The following is a 17,677-nucleotide window of genomic DNA, read 5'->3' as shown; positions in this document are numbered from 1 at the left end:
CTGAGGTTTCTACATGACCTTTCTCTTTTCCAGGCTGAACAGCCCCGACTCTCTCAGCCTGTCTTCGTAGGGAAGGTGCTCCAGTCCCCTTATCAACTTCGTGGTCTCCTCCAACATTTCGGTGTCCTTGTGTTGAGGACTGCCAGAACTGCACGTAGTTCTGGTTAACGGTAAAAGTGGCTGCGTACACAATTCTGGTGTCGCTTTTAAGACGGTAAAACTCATCTCAAAGGCAACGCCAAGAAAATTGACTTATTAATCCACTTATTTAATCCTCTTTTCAAACCTCCCCATTTCTGTACGGATGGGCAGCCACTCCTGAGGGTGCTGCAGTCTGCGCGGCCGGCGGTGCCCGAGGCCGCTGGGCGGCCGCTCGTGCCGGCCGCATGGAGCTGCGGGCGGTTACCGGGGGCGGTTACCACCGCTCAGGGCCGTTCGAATCGCCCAATGGTGGAGCCGCGGGCGGGACGCCGGCGACGGCGGCCGGGACCCTGCGGCCGCTCCTCCTGTGCCTGGTGCGCACAAGGTGCCCACAACTCAGTCCACGGCCGCCCCTGCACCACTCGCCGCGCTGATGGGGAACTGAAGTGGCTGCGGACGCCGCGCGGAGCTAGCTGGTGAGAGAGCCGGGCCTGCGGAGGGCAGGGTGGGGCGGGGGGGTGCCTCGCCCTGTGGAGTGTCCCCTCACCGTGTGGGCGTTCCCTTGCCCCGCAGGGTGTCTCCTCAGCATTTGTATGTCCCCTCTCCGTGCGGGTGTTCCAGCCCCGGGAATTTTTCCTTCCTCCCTGCCGTTCGGGCTCTTTCCTGCTGGTAGGGCAGCGGCAGCCATCGGCTCCGGATAACGGCGCGGCGCGGGCGGGCGTTGGGGAGGTGCCGGGCCCTGCCGGCTGGAGGCCTGCCCTGCTCGGGGCTGCCAGCAGCTCACGGCCCCCAGACCGCGTCTTTGCCAGCCTGAGGTGACCACAGATTCCATGAAAAACCTGCAGGAGGAATTAACACTTACGTGTGAGCCTTGTTGCTAAGGCAGGCACAGTGACGTTTGGTTGTCACTCGTGGTGATTCAAAGGCTCTTGTCAGTGCCTGCCCTGCTCCTGAACTAAAGGAAGTGCTGCTGTGTTCCTTAAAAATCGCGGCTAGAATATGAAAGTTTGTAAGTGAATAGTGCCGTCAAGTAATTGTACATAACATTTCCACTGTTTAAAACAATTTCCGTTGTCATTATGTTAGGAATTATAGTCTGTCCTTTCCTCATCCTGTGCTTTACAGAGGAAACTAGGGCGCACCAACTTTTGTTTTTTGTGTTCATGCACTTGATATGTTTGAGCTTTGGTGTTCTCTTAAATCAAAAGGAAGAGGAATGTTCAGAAATTGGCACCTTTTCCTCTAAATCATTTTATTATTTCTGTAACAGGTGTTTCTCATCTATCAGCGAAGAAAGTTCCTCTACACCCAAGCCTGTGTGCAGGAAAGCCAAAAGCTTGAAAGTAGCTGTAAGTAACTTTACCTAGGCTGAAAGTCTCCTTTCTGCCAGAATCGGGTTAGTGCTGCTTGTGGCTTTGTGAAAGATTTGCAATTGCATTATGCCTTTACATCAACTGAGGCTCCAAGATGAGGATCTGAACCTTGTGTTACTGGGCTTTTCTGTGTTGTGTAAGGTTATGGTTATGTGTTTCTGTGGAGATTAAAGAAATGCTGTGATGCAGTGGCTTTAAAGGATTTATGCTTTAAAAAGATGCTCAAAGTTAAGCACATATGAAGGAGCATACAGGTTCAGGGTTCTAGGATGGATTGGTATGATGATTTCCTGATGGTTTTTCTTAACTTTTCAATTAATTCTCCTCTTCTCCTTGCTTCAAATTTCTCTTTGTAATCAGATCTTGTTGGTTATGGGAACCCTTGATTTGCTCACTTGCTTTAAGACTTTGAACTTCAATGGTTCTTACAGACACCTACTATTGATCCAGCTGTGTTTGATCTTCAGTAACCAGGTTAAAAGCAGAAAATACTGGAAGCAGAGGAATTGTTTCTGTTAATCCTGGCTTTACAGAAGAATAGTGTGACGTTCAAAATGGCAGATGCTAATGATAAAAAGCTCAAATGTTAACCAAGGCTGGCCACTGTTTCTCTCTGAACACTGAAGGAAATGTTGTTATTTCCAGTTTCCGTATTCACAGGTTTCCCTTCATTGCATTTCCCTTTCCCATTTGTGGGAGAAGAGCCATGAAGAACCGTTGCTCATCTCCCCCTTTGCACGTCCATGTGGATGAAAACACCCCTGTCCATGTCCATATTAAAAAGGGGCAGAAAACCACACCTGCAAAATGCCAGGTAGGAGTGTGTACCTGGTTGCTTGTAAGGGCTGCAGAGAAGGTGAATGGCCCTAGAAGCATCACAGAATTTTCCAGGTCTGTTCTACTGTTGTGTTAGAGCTATGAGACTTCATTTCATATTCAGTGGTGAATTTGCAGTGACACATTTGCTATGTTGATTTGTTGAAAGATGATTTTGGTGTGCTACAGAATTGCTTTTCATGTTCATGTGAGAAATGTTGCTTCCAATGTGATATAATTTTATTTTTTGAATGTGTGTCCTGATAATGTTTTCTATTTGGCTTCATATCTGTTTTTAGGAGGAAAGCTTTGAGGAGAGGTAGTACTTAGGCATTTCAAGTAGCATCTTGATTGCGTTAAAATAAATGTACTTGGAAAAAGAATCTTCATTCAGACCATCTTCTGGCATTAAGGACATTCTCTGTCCACTGAGTTCTGCAGCCAAGATCTCTTCCCAGCCTTATCCACAGGAGGCACAAGGCAAAACTGAAGCTGAGGTTCTAGCTATCCCATATCCTCTTTTGTTGCTGGATATTTATGGAAAGTTGTTCTAAAAAGTTGATGGAAGTTCCTGTTCCATTCTTCCTTATCTACAGACATCCTGTTCTAAGTCTTCTATTAGTTCTGTGTTTGTTGCAAATGGCATATTTCATATTGGGATGGAATGACAGTGAACATAATGAGTCCTATGAATTAATTGCCAGTAGGGAATGTTTACAGCATCTGATTTTTCTCTAAGGTTAGAATTATGCAAAAACACTTTAACTCTCCTTCAGTTAGAGCAGCTCAAGTTCAATACAAATAAAAGTGGATCTTCTAGTTGACTACAGAGTAGGGAAAACACTTCCAGGGCTTTCCAAAATCGATCATGATGTCAAATAGCTGCTTTTTTGTGGGGTGAATCTGGGATGGAGAAGGGATCTCCCAGCGATCTGTCAGGTCCTACATCCAGCCATCCTGTCAGCTGAGTGTGCAATAACCTTTCCTTCTGGCTGGCGTCACTTCCTTTGGTGGCTGCTACCTCATCTCACCTGATGCATCCTCTGAAGCACTACTGATAGTTCTGTATTAATGATCTTTCGTTTGGTTTTTCAGCACTAAAAATTGCAAATGGTTCCTTAAGGGTCTGTAATTTATTTTACTTTCTCTTTCTTTAGCAAAAGCACAAACAGAAATCTAAAGGGGACGGTGTGCGAGCCGTTCGGGTGAAAGCTAAGGCCCCTTGGATACCCCCAGGCAAAACAAGCACTCGTGATACCAACTTGAAGTGGGAGGTACACCTGGTTTTGCTCTTTAAAACAAACTTTGAGGTTTAGCCAAGGTTGAAGAGAGCAGTTGTGTAGTGAGAGAGTTGGGCAGATCTGAAAGAAGGCTGCTGTCCCTTACCATCTATTTGAAGTGTCTTCTGTAAATCTTTCTCAATGTAAATATTTTTCAATCTTTTTTAATGTAAAAAAACTGAGAATTCATAAACAGCCTGTGGCCATGCCTTTCTGTCTCTAGAAGCCAGGCACAATTATTTTTTTATTGTGATTTTACTGGTGCACTTCAAGATCTCATCTGGAGGCTCAGTGAGAGACTGCTGGTCTCAGTGTCTTCCAAAGCACAGAATGTTTGTGTAGCATTGCATCATATTTTCTTTCTCATGGGTTGATAGTTTGGCCTGTTGTATTCCTGGCACTTCCTACATGAGGATTTGAGCTTTGATTAGATTTTCTTCTTTTTCATTGTACTCTTTCTGCATTCTTGACCTTTCCCAGATGGAAAGAGCTGTTTGTAAACAATATTTTTTTCTTTCCTAGCCTTGCTGCAGTGATATGACCCAGTCTCTGTTTTTTGGCAATGTTACAATACTATTTATAATGTTATACTAAAAAAATTATCCCCTTTATTCCTTAGAAGGAATTAGGTGAGCATCTGGAAGCTACACCTATTGCTGAGACTGACAGGATGCAGTCAGTAATGCGCCTTAGCGACCTCTCCACAGACGATGATGATCCCACTTGCTGCAAAATTAACAAATATGAGAAGAAGATAGACAGCCTAATGAATATGGTGGGAACACTAAAGAAAGAGGTGAGGAGACAGTGGAAAGACCTGCTGACTGGGGCTTTGTAGCTGATCCTTTGATAAGAGGAGGCTGGAGGCAGGTCTTGGTGCAATGGAAGGCTACCCAGGCTGTTGGTAGCTTGCTTGAAAATCAATCTGAATTGCTTAGAATAACTGAACTATCCTGGTGAAAAATTCACTAAGCCACATTATGAAACATTTCAAAATATTATTAATTTAATAAGGTATTAGTGTTCTTTAGGTTCCAAGTAATCTCTCCTACCCAAGCCCAAAATCTGAAAACTGATGACTTCCGAAAGTGAAAAACACAATGCATTGATGTTTTATTGTAAAAAAATCCCTTTATTCAATGAGATTCTTTCTTCTGATTCAGTTTCAAAAATGTGCAACCCAGTGATGCTGTGTTTTCCAGATAAATAAGCTCTTATGTACTTGACACCACTTAAAAAATACGTGGGAGATGTTTCCAACTCTCATAAGATGCATCATGATGGGTGTAAACTGCATTTTTAACATTGAGTTAAATTTGCCACTCAGAGTGGCAAATTCTGTATTATTATTTTACTCAAAGCTACATGGACATCAAATCAGTGAACAAGAATAGGATTTGAGTCAAGTAAATTCTTACATCAAGTATTTTCCATTTTATTTATGCTACAAAATTTAATGAAATTACTTGCATTATTATAAAACAAAAAACAACTTGAGAACCACAGAATCATTAAGAATCACAGAATGAACTAAGTTGGAAAGACCTCTGAGATCATCAAGTCCAACCTATGACCTTAACACCTCCTCATCAACTAAACCATGGCACTGAGTGCCACGTCCAGGCTTTTTTTTAAACACATCCAGGGATGGTGACTCCACCACCTCCTTGGGCAGCCCTTTCTGTGAAGAATATCCCCTGACACAGCTTGAGGCCATTTCCTCATGTCCTGTCACTTGTCACCTGGGAGGAGATACTTCACTTTTTTTTATACTTTCAATAAGTTAATTGACTGTGGTTGGTTCACTGATTTGGGATGTGGATTCTGTGTATCACTTCCAAAGCCCCTGGTTTAAGTTTTGTTCCAATATCTTCAGGTCAAGATGCAGCAAATGGAGGAACAGGAGGAAATCACAAAGCGTCTCCTGGAGGAGCAGAAGGAAGAACTAAATGAGATGACACAAGAGCTGGTAGAAACAGAGAATGAGAACACGCGGCTCCGACGCAACATTGAGCGTATAAAGGAGGAGAAGGACCTGACTGTGTAAGAAAGCTTCACTTCTCACTGTTCTGAACCTGGATTTTTTGTCACCTTTTAGAAGGGGGTTCCAGATTGCAATAGCTGCAGAGAAGGGCTCTAGCATGATTTTTGGAATGGGAAAATATCCCTACTTTGAGAGGACCCTCAGAGCAGTTGGCTTGTGTGGAGGGTCAGCCTAGCTCTGCTGTTAGTATTTTTAAGATTAAGGGATTCTGCTTGAATTGTGATGATATTGATAGAACAATAAATGAATAAGCATGGAGCTGAAAATTAGGGGAGAATTTTTTACCTTTATAAAAGTCATACAGAGCCAGGAGTGACAGCCCCTGAGAGGACTGAACCATGGGCTTTTTTCTTAGTGATCCTGAAGGTCTGCAAGTCTGACATTTTTGCATCTGCTTTGTATCTAAAGATTAGTGAAGTTTGTGTCTCTAGGGGGACTTTAGTATTTGAGGAGAGTTTTAATTTTCCTTAAGAAATACCACTTGGAAGTTAATACTTCTGTTCCTTTCTCAGAAAACTCTGGAAGTGCTTTTGAGATTACAAGTGCTGGCTAAAAATGTTGAGCTGCATATCTTGGTGTGCTCTTCTGGTTTTTTGTTTGGCCATTTGGAGTCTTATTTCTGGTGTGGCATAAGCGCCCAGGAAAAGCACAGCATTGTGTTTTGGGTTTAGCAGTGTGTTCACTTTTGGTATAAGCCTGATTTGTCCCCTCTAAATGTCATAGCTGTGATCTTAGCAAGCTCCTGGTGTCTGCTTACTGCCTTTTCTCAAAACAGCTTTCACACTGAAAGAGAGTAGATCTTAAGCAGTTTTTGTTTAGAGCTTTTATCCTCTGATTTGAGCTTTTTATGAATTTTAACCCAATCAACTCTGTATCAACAGTGGCTGGTAAAGCTGCCAAAGCTTCTTGTTCCTCTGATGGCTGATTTCTCCTTGCAGGCTACAGAAGGAATGCTTGCAGCAGGAGAAGGAATGTTTGATGACCAAGCTGAGTGAAGCAGAAAGGGATGGAGCAGCAGCTGCCAGACAGATCCATGCCCTGAGAAATACCATTGGGAGACTCAACATTGTAGGTGTCCCTTTTTGTTCTTGCCTTTACTGCGTTGTCCTGTTATATGGCTGTCTTTAAAAAGTAATGTTATAGTTGCTAAAATCTAAGGAAAAGTGGAGGAGTTCAACCATCCTTAAGGTGTTTGCTGGTTTGGTTTTAAAGTGGGGTAGTTACTTCCAGTTACCTTCTGCACAGAAGTGAACAATTACATCCTTTTCTTTATGTTTTGTGGGTTTTGAGTTACTGTGTTTTGCTTTTCTCATTCCTTTATTTATTTTTGTTTCTTCATCTGTTTGTGTAATGTTTTTCCTTCAGGAGAAGCACATGAGCAGCACAGATATAAATGCTCTAACAAGACAAAAAGAGCTTCTTCTCCAGAAGTTGAGCACCTTTGAAGAAACCAACCGGACACTCCGAGAACTTCTTGCAGAGCATCAGTCTCGGGAGGTGAGGACTGCTGGGTATGGAACCTGGCTGATTACAGGAGGCTGTGTTGTCTCCTGGGCTGGAAGGGAATTTTGAATTTGAAATCTTTCAACTCTTTTTCTCAGCCCTGCAGTAGAACCTGTCAGCCCATAAATGTTGAATAGTTTTTATTTGGGTTTTTTTCTTTATCTCTGCCTAATTCATAGAGTAAAACTGGCTTTTCTGCTCTGAGGATGGTAGAGTCTCTAAGTCTTTGACTGCATTAAAAGGTTCAGGCCCTGCTGTGTTGCCACATGTCTCCTCTGGATATGGCTGTATCTGATGGTCCTGCTGGTCTCAAATGCTGCTGCTGCACTTGGATTGCTGGAGTCTGAGGACTTGATATGGCCTCAACTAACGGGAGCCTATGGATATTCAGAACTTTGATTTTGTAGGTTCTGAGGGCAGCAACAGAGAAATTGGAAACAATTCTGTGCTACATTTACAGAACTATTCTCTACTTTCATAAGAGCAGTAGAAAAATGAAATTTCTGTTTCTTCTGTAGTTTATATTCCATTTCAGCAAAAGCCGGATGGTGGTAACAGTTACCTCAGCCATCAGTGAGGTTAAATAAAGGGTCTGAATTCTTCCACATGACTTTCTCTGAGTAGTGGGAGATTTTAGAATGATCTTACATTGCCATCATGCTTTTTCTTTTAATCTTTGACTAGGAAGTGGAAGAGCTTTCTGAGATGGATAATGATATGTGAAATATTTAGCGAGTGTGATGTTTCTGTATATCTTCTAAGAATTGCTGCTGCAACTGGGAAGAAATAGCTGATTTTCCCAGTCCCATTTAAAGAACCTGTATAAAATTGACTTTTTAGTTAACAATTTTTCTCATGCATTTATTTTGTAGAAAGATGCCCAGAAGGTTATGGATCGACAAGCAATGCTGCTGAAAAGGCTGGCTGACTTAGATGCAGAGAACATGGTAAGCAAACCACAATCTCTTGTTTCTTTAATGATACAGCAGAAAGATCTAAAATGACAAGTTCTTCTTTGTCTTATATTACACTGTCAAATCTTACTGTAGTGCCATTTAGGTCAATAAAATAATTATTTGAGCTGTTGTGGTAATCAGAGCTACTACATTGCTCCTCTGGTTAACAACCTGCATTTAAAAGTGGGTAGAGTTTCATTGCCTTTGAAATATGGGGGCTCAGAATGGCAATAATTCTGTGTTTTGGGCTCTGTCACTGAATGAGTTACCTTGTGCATATTTTTGTTAATTTCCTTTTCTGCAAACTGAGACAAGTTCTTGCATTTGCAGAAGTTACAAAACTTGCTGTGAAACGTAGGTAAATGCTCTTTTTAGTCTGTGGAGTGTATATGGTCCTGCCTGGAAATCCTGTGCCCTGTTGCACAAATGTATGTGTATCCCTTTTGCTTCCTGCTTGACTAGAATGCATCCTATTTCTCTGGGGATGAGGATGCTGTTGTTGTGGATAACAGGCCATGCCACAGATCAGGTGGTCTTGACAGGGAGGCAATTACACATCTTGCCTGCTACCTGCCATCCTAAATGTGTTTGTTCCTGAACATCTGCATGGTGTTTGTTTTTCAGCAACTTCAAATCAGGCTTCAGGGAAAAGAAAAAGAAGTGGAAACCCTCACACTTCAAATAGTGGCAGAAAAGGTAATTTTGTTTTTCTATTTTTCCCTCTCTTTTCTACTTTCCAGTTCTGTCTTTTCTACTTTCCAGTTCTGTAAAACCACAGGCAGTCCAAAAGATGAGGTTGTTTGCAGACTGCTGTTTTGAGATCAGATGACTGGCTTGCTTATAAAACTAGGCAGATACCAATACTCACACCATTGTGGGTTGCATGTTCTGCTAGTAAGACACCTGTGACAAGGATGGATAGGTAGAATTCTCTTTGCTTGGGCACTGAATTGCCATTCTGTTTAAGGTCCTGTTTCTTCCCAATGGCAAATTCTAATCTGTTCCTTAGTTTAGGAAGTAAAGGGGGAATGCAGTGGAAGAGATCAGATATGAAGGATATTTTGCTCTAGAATATACCTTTCATGCCAGTCCTTCACATGTGTTGTAAAATAAATGGCTGCTCATTTGGTCCCTTGTTGTTGGACTAGAAGAGGTGTGAGGGTCCACCTGGAGGTGGCTGGAGATCATTCAGTGAAGAAGTCTGAACTTACTACTGTGTATAAAGTGTTCCTTCTATTAGCTTGTTGAGTAAAAACATGTTTGTCTTGTTCCTGCTTATCTAGGAACAGGCAAAGAAAGCCTTTGAACTTGCCAGATCCTTGGAGTCTGTGAAGGCCCATTTACAAGCCCAGCTGAGGAGCAGAGAAGCTGATAACGACCGTCTGGCCACACAGCTGCAGGTATGTCTGCACTGGTCCCTGGGGGTTGTCTCTTCCCTTCCTTTGCTCCCATGGATTGATTTCACTCACAAGGGGAGTAGCAGAAGCTTCTTACAGAGTCTGGTTGACTGAAATATTGGCTGGTGATGTTTATTGCATTAACACACAGCGTGATTTTCAAATTAAGTAAGAAAAGAGAAATCTTTTCTCTTTTGAGGCCTGAGGCAAAATCTTAGCCTTAAGGTCTATGTGGATTAATTAGATTTTCTTTTTCTTAAGTTAGTTGTTCCATAATTATTGAAAAGATGGCTTTGGTTTAGTCAAGCATCAAGACAAACTGAAACTATTTAATTTGCTTTTTTGGAAAAATGCTGTGCCAGATCGCCCTCATTAATCTGTTCTCCAGTATAAATGAGGAGGAGAAAGTTCCTCTGGTGTATTTTGATTAGACTTTTATATTTAGCATATGTTGGGATGATGTTACAAGGGACATAAATGTGCTAATAGTTTAAAGGAGCTTTAATCTGTTCTAGTAAGAGCTGCATAAAGCAACATTATTATACGCAAACATTTCATCCATAAAAGAATTTTCTCAGGTAGATCAAAAGACAGTTAAAACAGTATTTATTTTGGTCAGGAGAGAAATCAGTATTTTAGGAAGCAGTTGATGAAAGAAGAAAAGAAGACTCCTGGAAGAGAAGGTAGATGTCATGCTGCCATCTCTTTCAGCATTTAGAGAGGATTGTGTAGATGAAACCTGACTGCCAGGATTTGTGACTAACACTGAGGATTTGTGCCTGGTTCTCATCACCATTTCTGGGAAATTAGTTGCTGCTTTGGGTTTGCAGGTGTAATATTTGCATTAATCCATATTGTGGTTTTGTTCCCTCACAGAATGCAGAGATGAGTGAAAATCATACTAAGGGAGAGATGGATCTTCTTCTGGAGCAGCTGCAAGACCTGAGGTGCAAAGCAGAGAGTGATAAAGAGGCACTGAAGAAAGCGGTCCGTGCACAGAAAGAGCGGGCGGAGCGGAGTGAGGAGTATGTGCAGAAACTGACTGCCCAGCTAGCAGAAAAGGTACCTGCTGAAACAGGAGAGGCCTAGTTTGAGGTCATGATTTTAAATTCTTGACTTCTAGTAGCAGCCCTGGGGAGAGTCTTTTCTCTCGACTAATGAAATTTATTTCTGTCTTGATGCCATGGCCCATTTATGCCAAGTTTAGAACAAATCCAGTTTGCTCAGCTGTCACTTCATTCACTGCATGTCCTAAGTTAAGGGCATTTCTGTGTATTGTCTGCATATCTCACACCAATGATAATTTTGTCTTCTCCCTTACTTTTTTCCCTTCTTGTATTTCCCTTGTCTGACAGGAAAACGCTATTGCTGAGGCCCAGTGCAATCTTGAGTCCTGGAGGAATCGCTGCAGCAAAGCAATGAAGGAGAAGGATGACCTTGAACTGGAAGTCGTTACACTGAACAGGTTAGAGTAAAATCAGTGCAGAGAAAGAAGCATGAGTGGGGAAGAGTTCAAAGTTCAAGGATAATTTAATTGAATAATAGCATTGAAATGAATATTTAATTGGATTGCTTGTAAATAACCAAGCAAAATCAGCACTGCTTAAGGGTTAGAGCAGAGTTTGAAGAGGTGGAGAGACACATGACTTCTGCTGCTGACTTGCTACAGCAAAGGCAGACTCTTTTAAGCTTTGCTGACTCTTAAAACTGTTCTTTTGCCATTTTGTAATGCTTTGAATTAAGATTATTTTTGTTTTGAGATCTTTTTGAATAACTGAAATGGAAGATATAAAAAGACATAAGTAGTATAGTTGATGCCAGTTTTGTTGTGAAAGTAAATAAATATGTTGGTATCACTGCAGTACAGGTGCTGCTGCAGGGAAAAGTAAGTAGGTATGAGGTGAGAGAGGCATATCTTTATCCTGTGCATCTTTGAGACAATTCATTTGAGCTCCAGGGGGACAACTCCAGTGAATTTCCAGGAGGTATAAAAAGACTGAAGCAGTCAAACAGTGTTAACAGAGAGGTGTGCATACATGACTGCAAAAGGAAGATAAAAGGATAGGGAAAAGCCATGTTCCTGAAGCTAGTTTTCAAAGGTTAGGAGCTTTAAGGATTAATATTCTTTCTGTGTGGCAGCCGTGTTGCAGATCTCTTGGAACAACTGGCAAGGCTCCAGGAACAGGCACGGGATGAAAACGAAGCTTTGGTAGATAAAGTACAGCAAATGTCTGGAGAGAACATGGCTTTGAAGAAAGACAATGAAAAACTAAAGGTCAGTGACTCTAAGGGTTTGAAGATGAAATGCTAGGAGGAAAAGAAGGTGGAATTATAGCAACTTGCTTGACCACTAAGGACAGAGTCAAATTTCACCCATTGTTCCTATACAGTTTAAACCAGTTCATATAACCTGACTGAGACAGGGCCAGTGTGCTGGGAGGAGACAGAGGGAGTGTACATACTGGGAGAAGTGTGTTTCTTCCATGTTTTGGCTAGAAGTATCTCCAACTAGTGTTTCATCTAGCTGGGATCTTAAAATCTTGTCCTTACACCTTCATGCTGCTGACCAGAGAACAAACAGCTGTTGTAGCTCATACAGAGAGAATGGTAATCTCCAGAACAAAAAAAAATGACTGGCGTATTTTTCCTGTTGTCCTTTACCATGAGTGATCTTGGGGGTGACCTACATCTTTTTTTCCGTCCCAAACCCCTGTGCTCTGCTGATGCAAATTTGGCAGTCTATTGAAGTCTGGAAAGTTTTGGCAACTTGCATGGACAAAACTGTATTTTCTTTGTCTAGGCATCATTAGACAACTCATGTGCCAGGTACTTCCAAGCACTCAATGGAAGATGCTTTCTTTTTTTCAGGCTGCTCTGATTTCAATGGAGGACAAGCTGAACCAAGCACAGATGGAATTGCAACATCTCCAGAACTCTGTCAGGAGCTACGAAGGGTTGATCGAAACCTACACGGCACAGGTGGGTCTCAGAACCTTCAGCCCTTGCACAAAGGTGTTTTCTCCTTCCACTGTGGCTTATTGTATGTAATGCCTTAGCTATTGGCAGCTGGAGCAGTTTCAACTGCTCCAAGGCATTGCAAACATGTGTTGAAAACTATTTATAACAGATGAAGTCTGGGGTCTTTTTTCGAATGTCCAGGCACAAATGGCCCGAAAGGAAGCAGATGAGCTGGCAGCAAGACTGGAGAAGTGTGAAAAAGAGAATGAGACATTAAGAGAGGAAATGAGCAAGGAGATTGAAGAGGTAACTATCTCTCTAAAGACATGTTGTAGACATTCATGGGTCATAGTGTTCTGAAGCTAGTGAAAAACAGCTGGGAATAGGAAATAAAAGGCCTATCTTGATTCTGCCTTTTGCATCAGTTTTTTCTCAGGACTTGTTGAATGAGTTTTGCAGAATGAACATTTAGCAGCTTCTTTCTGACTATATGGCATTCTTCAGAGGTGTATAAATTATTTTATAGAGGTGTCCTTTGCTGCAGAAATAGTGTTTTTGAACAGTGGATTAGATAGGTTACACCATTATCTGATGTGGAACAGCTGACTGCAGAAGCAGAGCTTGTATTTCCAGTAAAATTGAAGCCCACATTCTAAAATACTCATTCTTACATAATCCATAGGGAATTTCAGATCCTAAGTGAAAGCTTTTTGGAGCAGGAAAAGACCTTAGGCTTTGAACTCCAGCACTGGCCAAATATCCACACAGTGTCATCATGGTTGTAGACTAACAAAGCTTAATTGATGTTGAAAAATTTTGTAGTCTTGATCTTAAGAACATTTGAAAGTTCCTCACGTTCTCCTTTAATTACAGACTCGTGAGAAGTTCCAGAGCCAACTTGCTGAACTGGAAAAGCTGCCTGAGATCCTGAAGTACACTGAGACACAGCTGGCAGAGTGCCATCAACAGCTCATGTGTTACGAGAAGAAGAACACGGACCTGTGTGGCATGATTGCAGATCTCCGTCAGCTGGTAAGGGACTGGCAGAAAGTACCCGTACCAGTGCAAAGATCAACTGAGAAATTAGATTGAATTTCTAATCACAGCAAGGTTCAAACTTCGTCTCTGTTCTCGTCTCTTTTTGAAAAGATTAAACGTGCACTGCAAAATAAAGGTGTGTGCCATGTCTTTGTGCAAGAAGTTAGCGGCTTTGCTGGTAGCATTCCTTAATATTTGAAAGGTTTCTCATCCCTTGGTGCAGAATCTTTCTGGGACTTGTTAGCAGCCATGGCAGCACTTGCTAATGGCAGCCTTTGTTTCTGTTATCTCATCCTCTTGTCAGCTTTCCCTTCTGTAGTTTTCTGGTGATGCTGCTGGCCCAACCATTTTCTCACTCTGATTTCAGGTTGTTTTCCCAGTTTCTGTTTTTTGTTCCCAGAAAGACTGTGTAGGTATTGCAGGACAATTTCAGATAGGGATGACATCTACAGCTGTGCCCCATGACAGCACATGATCTCTGACCACTTTTGTCTGCTTGGTTTGGAATTATAACCCTCCCTGGTGTTTCAGGCTCTGATGCTGTTGTGAGCTGCTGGCATGTTTGTGGCTGCTGTTCTTGTGTGTGTGCTTGGCTTGTAGCTGCTGCTCTAATGCAGGAATTTACAGGCCTGTTTTTTCTTTTGCAGTACAGATGAGTTTTCCTACACCTTCCCAGACTGAAAGTGGAGGCATCAGCAAAATGGATGTTTTGTTCTTTTCTATCCATGGCTTCCTTTCTGAAGCTCTCCAGAAGTTATGAATGGAACATATTTCCTTCTGAGAGCTGCATATGTTAGAGGTGGCTGGACATGTGTGTGTAGCGACTACTCTGTGAAGTAATTAATTCCTGTAATTTTTAGATTGACCTCCAGGGGGACAAAATGGAGATGACAAGAGAGAGATATCAGTCTGCCCAAGAGGAGAAAAAGCAACTCACCTTGAAGGTGGAGGAGCTAGAAAGGTTAGAAATACTAGGCTCTCTTGCTTTTTTAACCCTCCATTTCTATTGTTTTTACAGGGGATTGAAACAGCTTCAGTCTTGTTCCAGTTCACATATGCCTCCAGGATTCTGTGCATTTGCCTTTCCCACAAGGTTCTCTAATCAGTAGCTATCCACTGAGAGTTAAATGCTTTTGCAGCAGCACCTGTTGTGGATGATGTTAGACAAGATGATGGCTTAGACAGCAAAGAAACCAGCTCCTTGTCCAATCTAGCCTGGCAGTTCTGAGGTTACTAGATACTGCAGTATTTTTACCTATATTTATACCTTTCTTTTAGTGGCAATGTCTCAGAAAATGCAGGTAAATGGGTACTTTGTTGGTCCTTCAGTTTTGAAATTTTGATTTGAGGACTGGAGAACTGTTTCCTGGGGCTCTCACCTTTCAAGCGGGAATAGAATCTATTACCAGAGGAGCCAGGACCTGACAAAAGGCAGAATGAAACACACTCCATTTAAAATGAATAGGTTTCCTTCCCTTATTGTCTTAAACTAGAAAACTAGAGTCCACGAGTGCCCAGAACATAGAATTCCTTCAGGTCATAGCAAAACGTGAGGAGTCGATCCACCAGTGTCAGCTGCGGCTGGAGGAGAAGAGCCGTGAGTGCAGCTCCCTGGCACGCCAGCTGGAGATGGCCATTGAGGATGCCAAAAAACAAGTGAGTAATTTTTTATGTTTGTGAATTCACCCAAACCTACCCAGGCTGTGAAAGGGGAACAGCAAGAATGCTGAAAATATCTTCTCAGCTTATGACCAAACCCATTAAAATCATCATGTTCAGTGAAATACAAATAATGTGCTGGTGCTATTTGTCAGCACTGTTGAAGAAATGAACTTGGTTTACAGCAGAGAAAAGCACAAGACTGAGCTGCTGTTTATGTATGAGAATGTGTCAGCTAAACTTTAAAAGGTTTTTGTGGGCAATGGGTAGGGAAAAAACATTCTTCCACAGACATCACTTTAACAAAGTTGTTGTTCTGTGTAGGTGGAACAAGCTCGAGAACGAGCAGTCTCCAGAGAGAGGGCAGCCCAGTCCAAGGTGTTGGATTTGGAGACCCAGCTGAGCAGGAATAAAACAGAGCTGAACCAGTTGCATCGGTGCAAAGACGATGTGAGTGGCTTGTGGGGGATAGTCTTGCTGTACTGGTCGTGCCCTGGCAACAATTGGATTCCATAAATCATCCTGTGGATGTGCTGCTGAGGTCATGCAGAGCTGTGCCTGAATGTGATGTGCTGTTGTGTGTGTCCATGTCTGTGTGACATAGGACATGTCTGCTGTCACCAGTTCAGGATTGTGTAGTAAGTGATAGGCAAGTCAGAGTACAATGATGTGAATGAACCTGGTGTAAAGTTAGGTGTGTAAGAAAAGAATCAGACTTTCCTTGTGTTCAAAGTAGATTTGTACCAGGTATTACGGACAGATTTCAACTTCATTTTGCCTACATCAGAGAGAGTGCAATTCCTCTTCTCGATGAAAGGATTTTGTCCTGTCCTATTTACCTTGCTTCCTTGCTTTAGTTTTACTTGGAATTGTGTTAGCTGTTGGATCAGGTCAAGTTGCTTTTCAGAAAAGGGTGTGTTTCATTCCCGGTAACTACAGCTAATACATTTTAAAAGCCCAACTGATAAGCCACATTATCTCCTGCTTTTATCAGCGGGTTGCTGAATGGAGTTGGGAACGAGCAGAAATTATAAATATAACAGCACCATCTATGGTAATGTCATCTCCTGCTGTGCTAATTCTGGCTCTCCTCAGCACTTCGGGGGAAGAGTTTAACATGAACAGGGTGAATGTTGCTGCCTTTCAGCCGCTTTTGTGCTCCCCTGCGCAGGCAGAGCGCCGATACGAAAGCCGCCTCCAGGACCTGCGGGATCGGCTGGAGCAGTCGGAGAGCACCAACCGCAGCATGCAGAACTACGTCCAGTTCCTCAAGTCTTCCTACGACAACGTTTTTAGGGAAAGTGTTTTTCTGGGTTCCCTCAGCCCCACGCGCTCTCTTCTCTGAGAAGAATGCTTTCCTTGCACTTTTTTTAAGCACACAGAAGGAGCTTTGTTTCAAAAGCCATATTGATTTAGAAAATTGGATGGCATTTCAGGGTCACTGCTGGGAGATGTTTTTATTGCAGAATGACAAAATAAAATGATGTTGGCATCTGATCAAAATGTGGGGGTACCAGCAATACTGGTTTGGTGCTACACCATAAACTGAGCCCCAAAACCAGGTGGTTTTGCATATAATGGAAAAGATCCTTTTGCTCGTGTTAAGTCATGATGGTTTCAGCTCTTAAAACCTGTCAGAGGTTTATTGAGTGTGTTAATTCTTGTAAGAGCTCTCTTCGTGCTTCACTTCTCATTTGGTTTCTCTGTTGGGGAGATCATGTGGGGGTTTTTTTAAATAATTTTTTTATACTGTTGGTGTGATGCTGAAAATAACTGAGGTGCCTGGGCTCTACACTCACAAGAGAGAGTCTCCTGAATAACCACAGTGTTTGTAACAATTTTATACCAGAAATTATGAGTTTGGCTTGGTTTTTTATACTTGATTCTTATATACTCCCTGATTCTTACCTTTATTATTACATGCTAATGTTGCTTTACTCCTCTTACTCTGATTTTCTGATCCTGACTATACCCACCCAGGACCGAGCCAAAACAATTAAATTTGAAGGAAATCAGTGTCATTTCATTTGGGATCTTGGTGCAAATGCCATGTGAGTTCTGGGGGTGTGTCAAATCCTGACTTTGCGTTAAGCCAACTAAGGAGCAGCTGGAGATATTCAACTTCTTCATCAAATTCTCCTGCATCTTGTGGAAAATCAGATCTTTTGTGTTTCAAGTCTCTAAAGTCCATGTGCTCTCTAGTGTCCTATTGTTTCTACTAAATGGCTTTTAGGGGGACAAAAATAAACCTTGTTTTTATTTTTCTCTCTTTTGTATCCTATTTATATACTGTGTGATATGGTCGCTGGCAGTATTTGCCATGAAAGTTTTCTAAACTAATCAGATTTCAAAAGATCTGTAATTGTGCACGTTTAACACTTAAAAATCCTAGAAGTGCTGGGGGAGAAACCAATAAACTACATTTTAATTGCTTAGGGTGGGGATTTCCTCTTCAGGTGCTGTGTGTGAGTTTGGAAAAGCAAACACATCCCGGGGCTGTTGGTGCAGGCAG

General features: G+C 42.2%; 1 protein-coding gene across 8 annotated transcripts; it reads left to right on the top strand.

Moving 5' to 3' along the window:
• Nucleotides 1-432: 432 nt before the first annotated feature.
• Nucleotides 433-17,427, top strand: ODF2 (outer dense fiber of sperm tails 2). 8 transcript variants are annotated; one of them, XM_059864922.1, is made up of 21 exons: nucleotides 555-617; nucleotides 1,412-1,490; nucleotides 2,160-2,328; nucleotides 3,488-3,604; nucleotides 4,230-4,406; nucleotides 5,487-5,653; nucleotides 6,593-6,722; nucleotides 7,020-7,151; nucleotides 8,030-8,104; nucleotides 8,738-8,809; nucleotides 9,397-9,513; nucleotides 10,387-10,572; nucleotides 10,866-10,975; nucleotides 11,650-11,785; nucleotides 12,379-12,489; nucleotides 12,670-12,774; nucleotides 13,342-13,500; nucleotides 14,367-14,467; nucleotides 15,000-15,162; nucleotides 15,490-15,615; nucleotides 16,337-17,427. In XM_059864922.1, exons 3-21 carry the CDS (start codon nucleotides 2,221-2,223, stop codon nucleotides 16,508-16,510), a joined length of 2,466 nt encoding a protein of 821 aa, XP_059720905.1. In that variant the 5' UTR covers nucleotides 555-617; nucleotides 1,412-1,490; nucleotides 2,160-2,220; the 3' UTR covers nucleotides 16,511-17,427. The 8 variants fall into 8 exon arrangements, with proteins under 8 accessions (XP_059720900.1, XP_059720899.1, XP_059720903.1 ...); XM_059864923.1 differs by having other exon boundaries at nucleotides 558-617; nucleotides 2,175-2,328; XM_059864921.1 differs by lacking the exon at nucleotides 555-617 and adding an exon at nucleotides 1,132-1,150.
• The last annotated feature ends 250 nt before the right edge of the window (nucleotides 17,428-17,677 follow it).

This window comes from Haemorhous mexicanus, chromosome 21 (genome assembly GCF_027477595.1).
Source record: "Haemorhous mexicanus isolate bHaeMex1 chromosome 21, bHaeMex1.pri, whole genome shotgun sequence".
NCBI lineage: Eukaryota > Metazoa > Chordata > Aves > Passeriformes > Fringillidae > Haemorhous > Haemorhous mexicanus.
The sequence above is the reverse complement of the archived record's forward strand: the minus strand, read 5'-3'. Positions and strand labels throughout refer to the sequence as shown.

What these genes read in the sequence shown, in the direction of transcription:
- ODF2 (XM_059864916.1), top strand. Translation starts at nt 448, where the DNA reads ATGGTGGAGCCGCGGGCGGGACGCCGGCGACGGCGGCCGGGACCCTGC. An exon ending in TCGAAACCTACACGGCACAG is followed by an intron (nt 12,490 to 12,669) that starts GTGGGTCTCAGA and finishes TCGAATGTCCAG; the next exon opens with GCACAAATGGCCCGAAAGGA. An exon ending in TTGCAGATCTCCGTCAGCTG is followed by an intron (nt 13,501 to 14,366) that starts GTAAGGGACTGG and finishes TGTAATTTTTAG; the next exon opens with ATTGACCTCCAGGGGGACAA.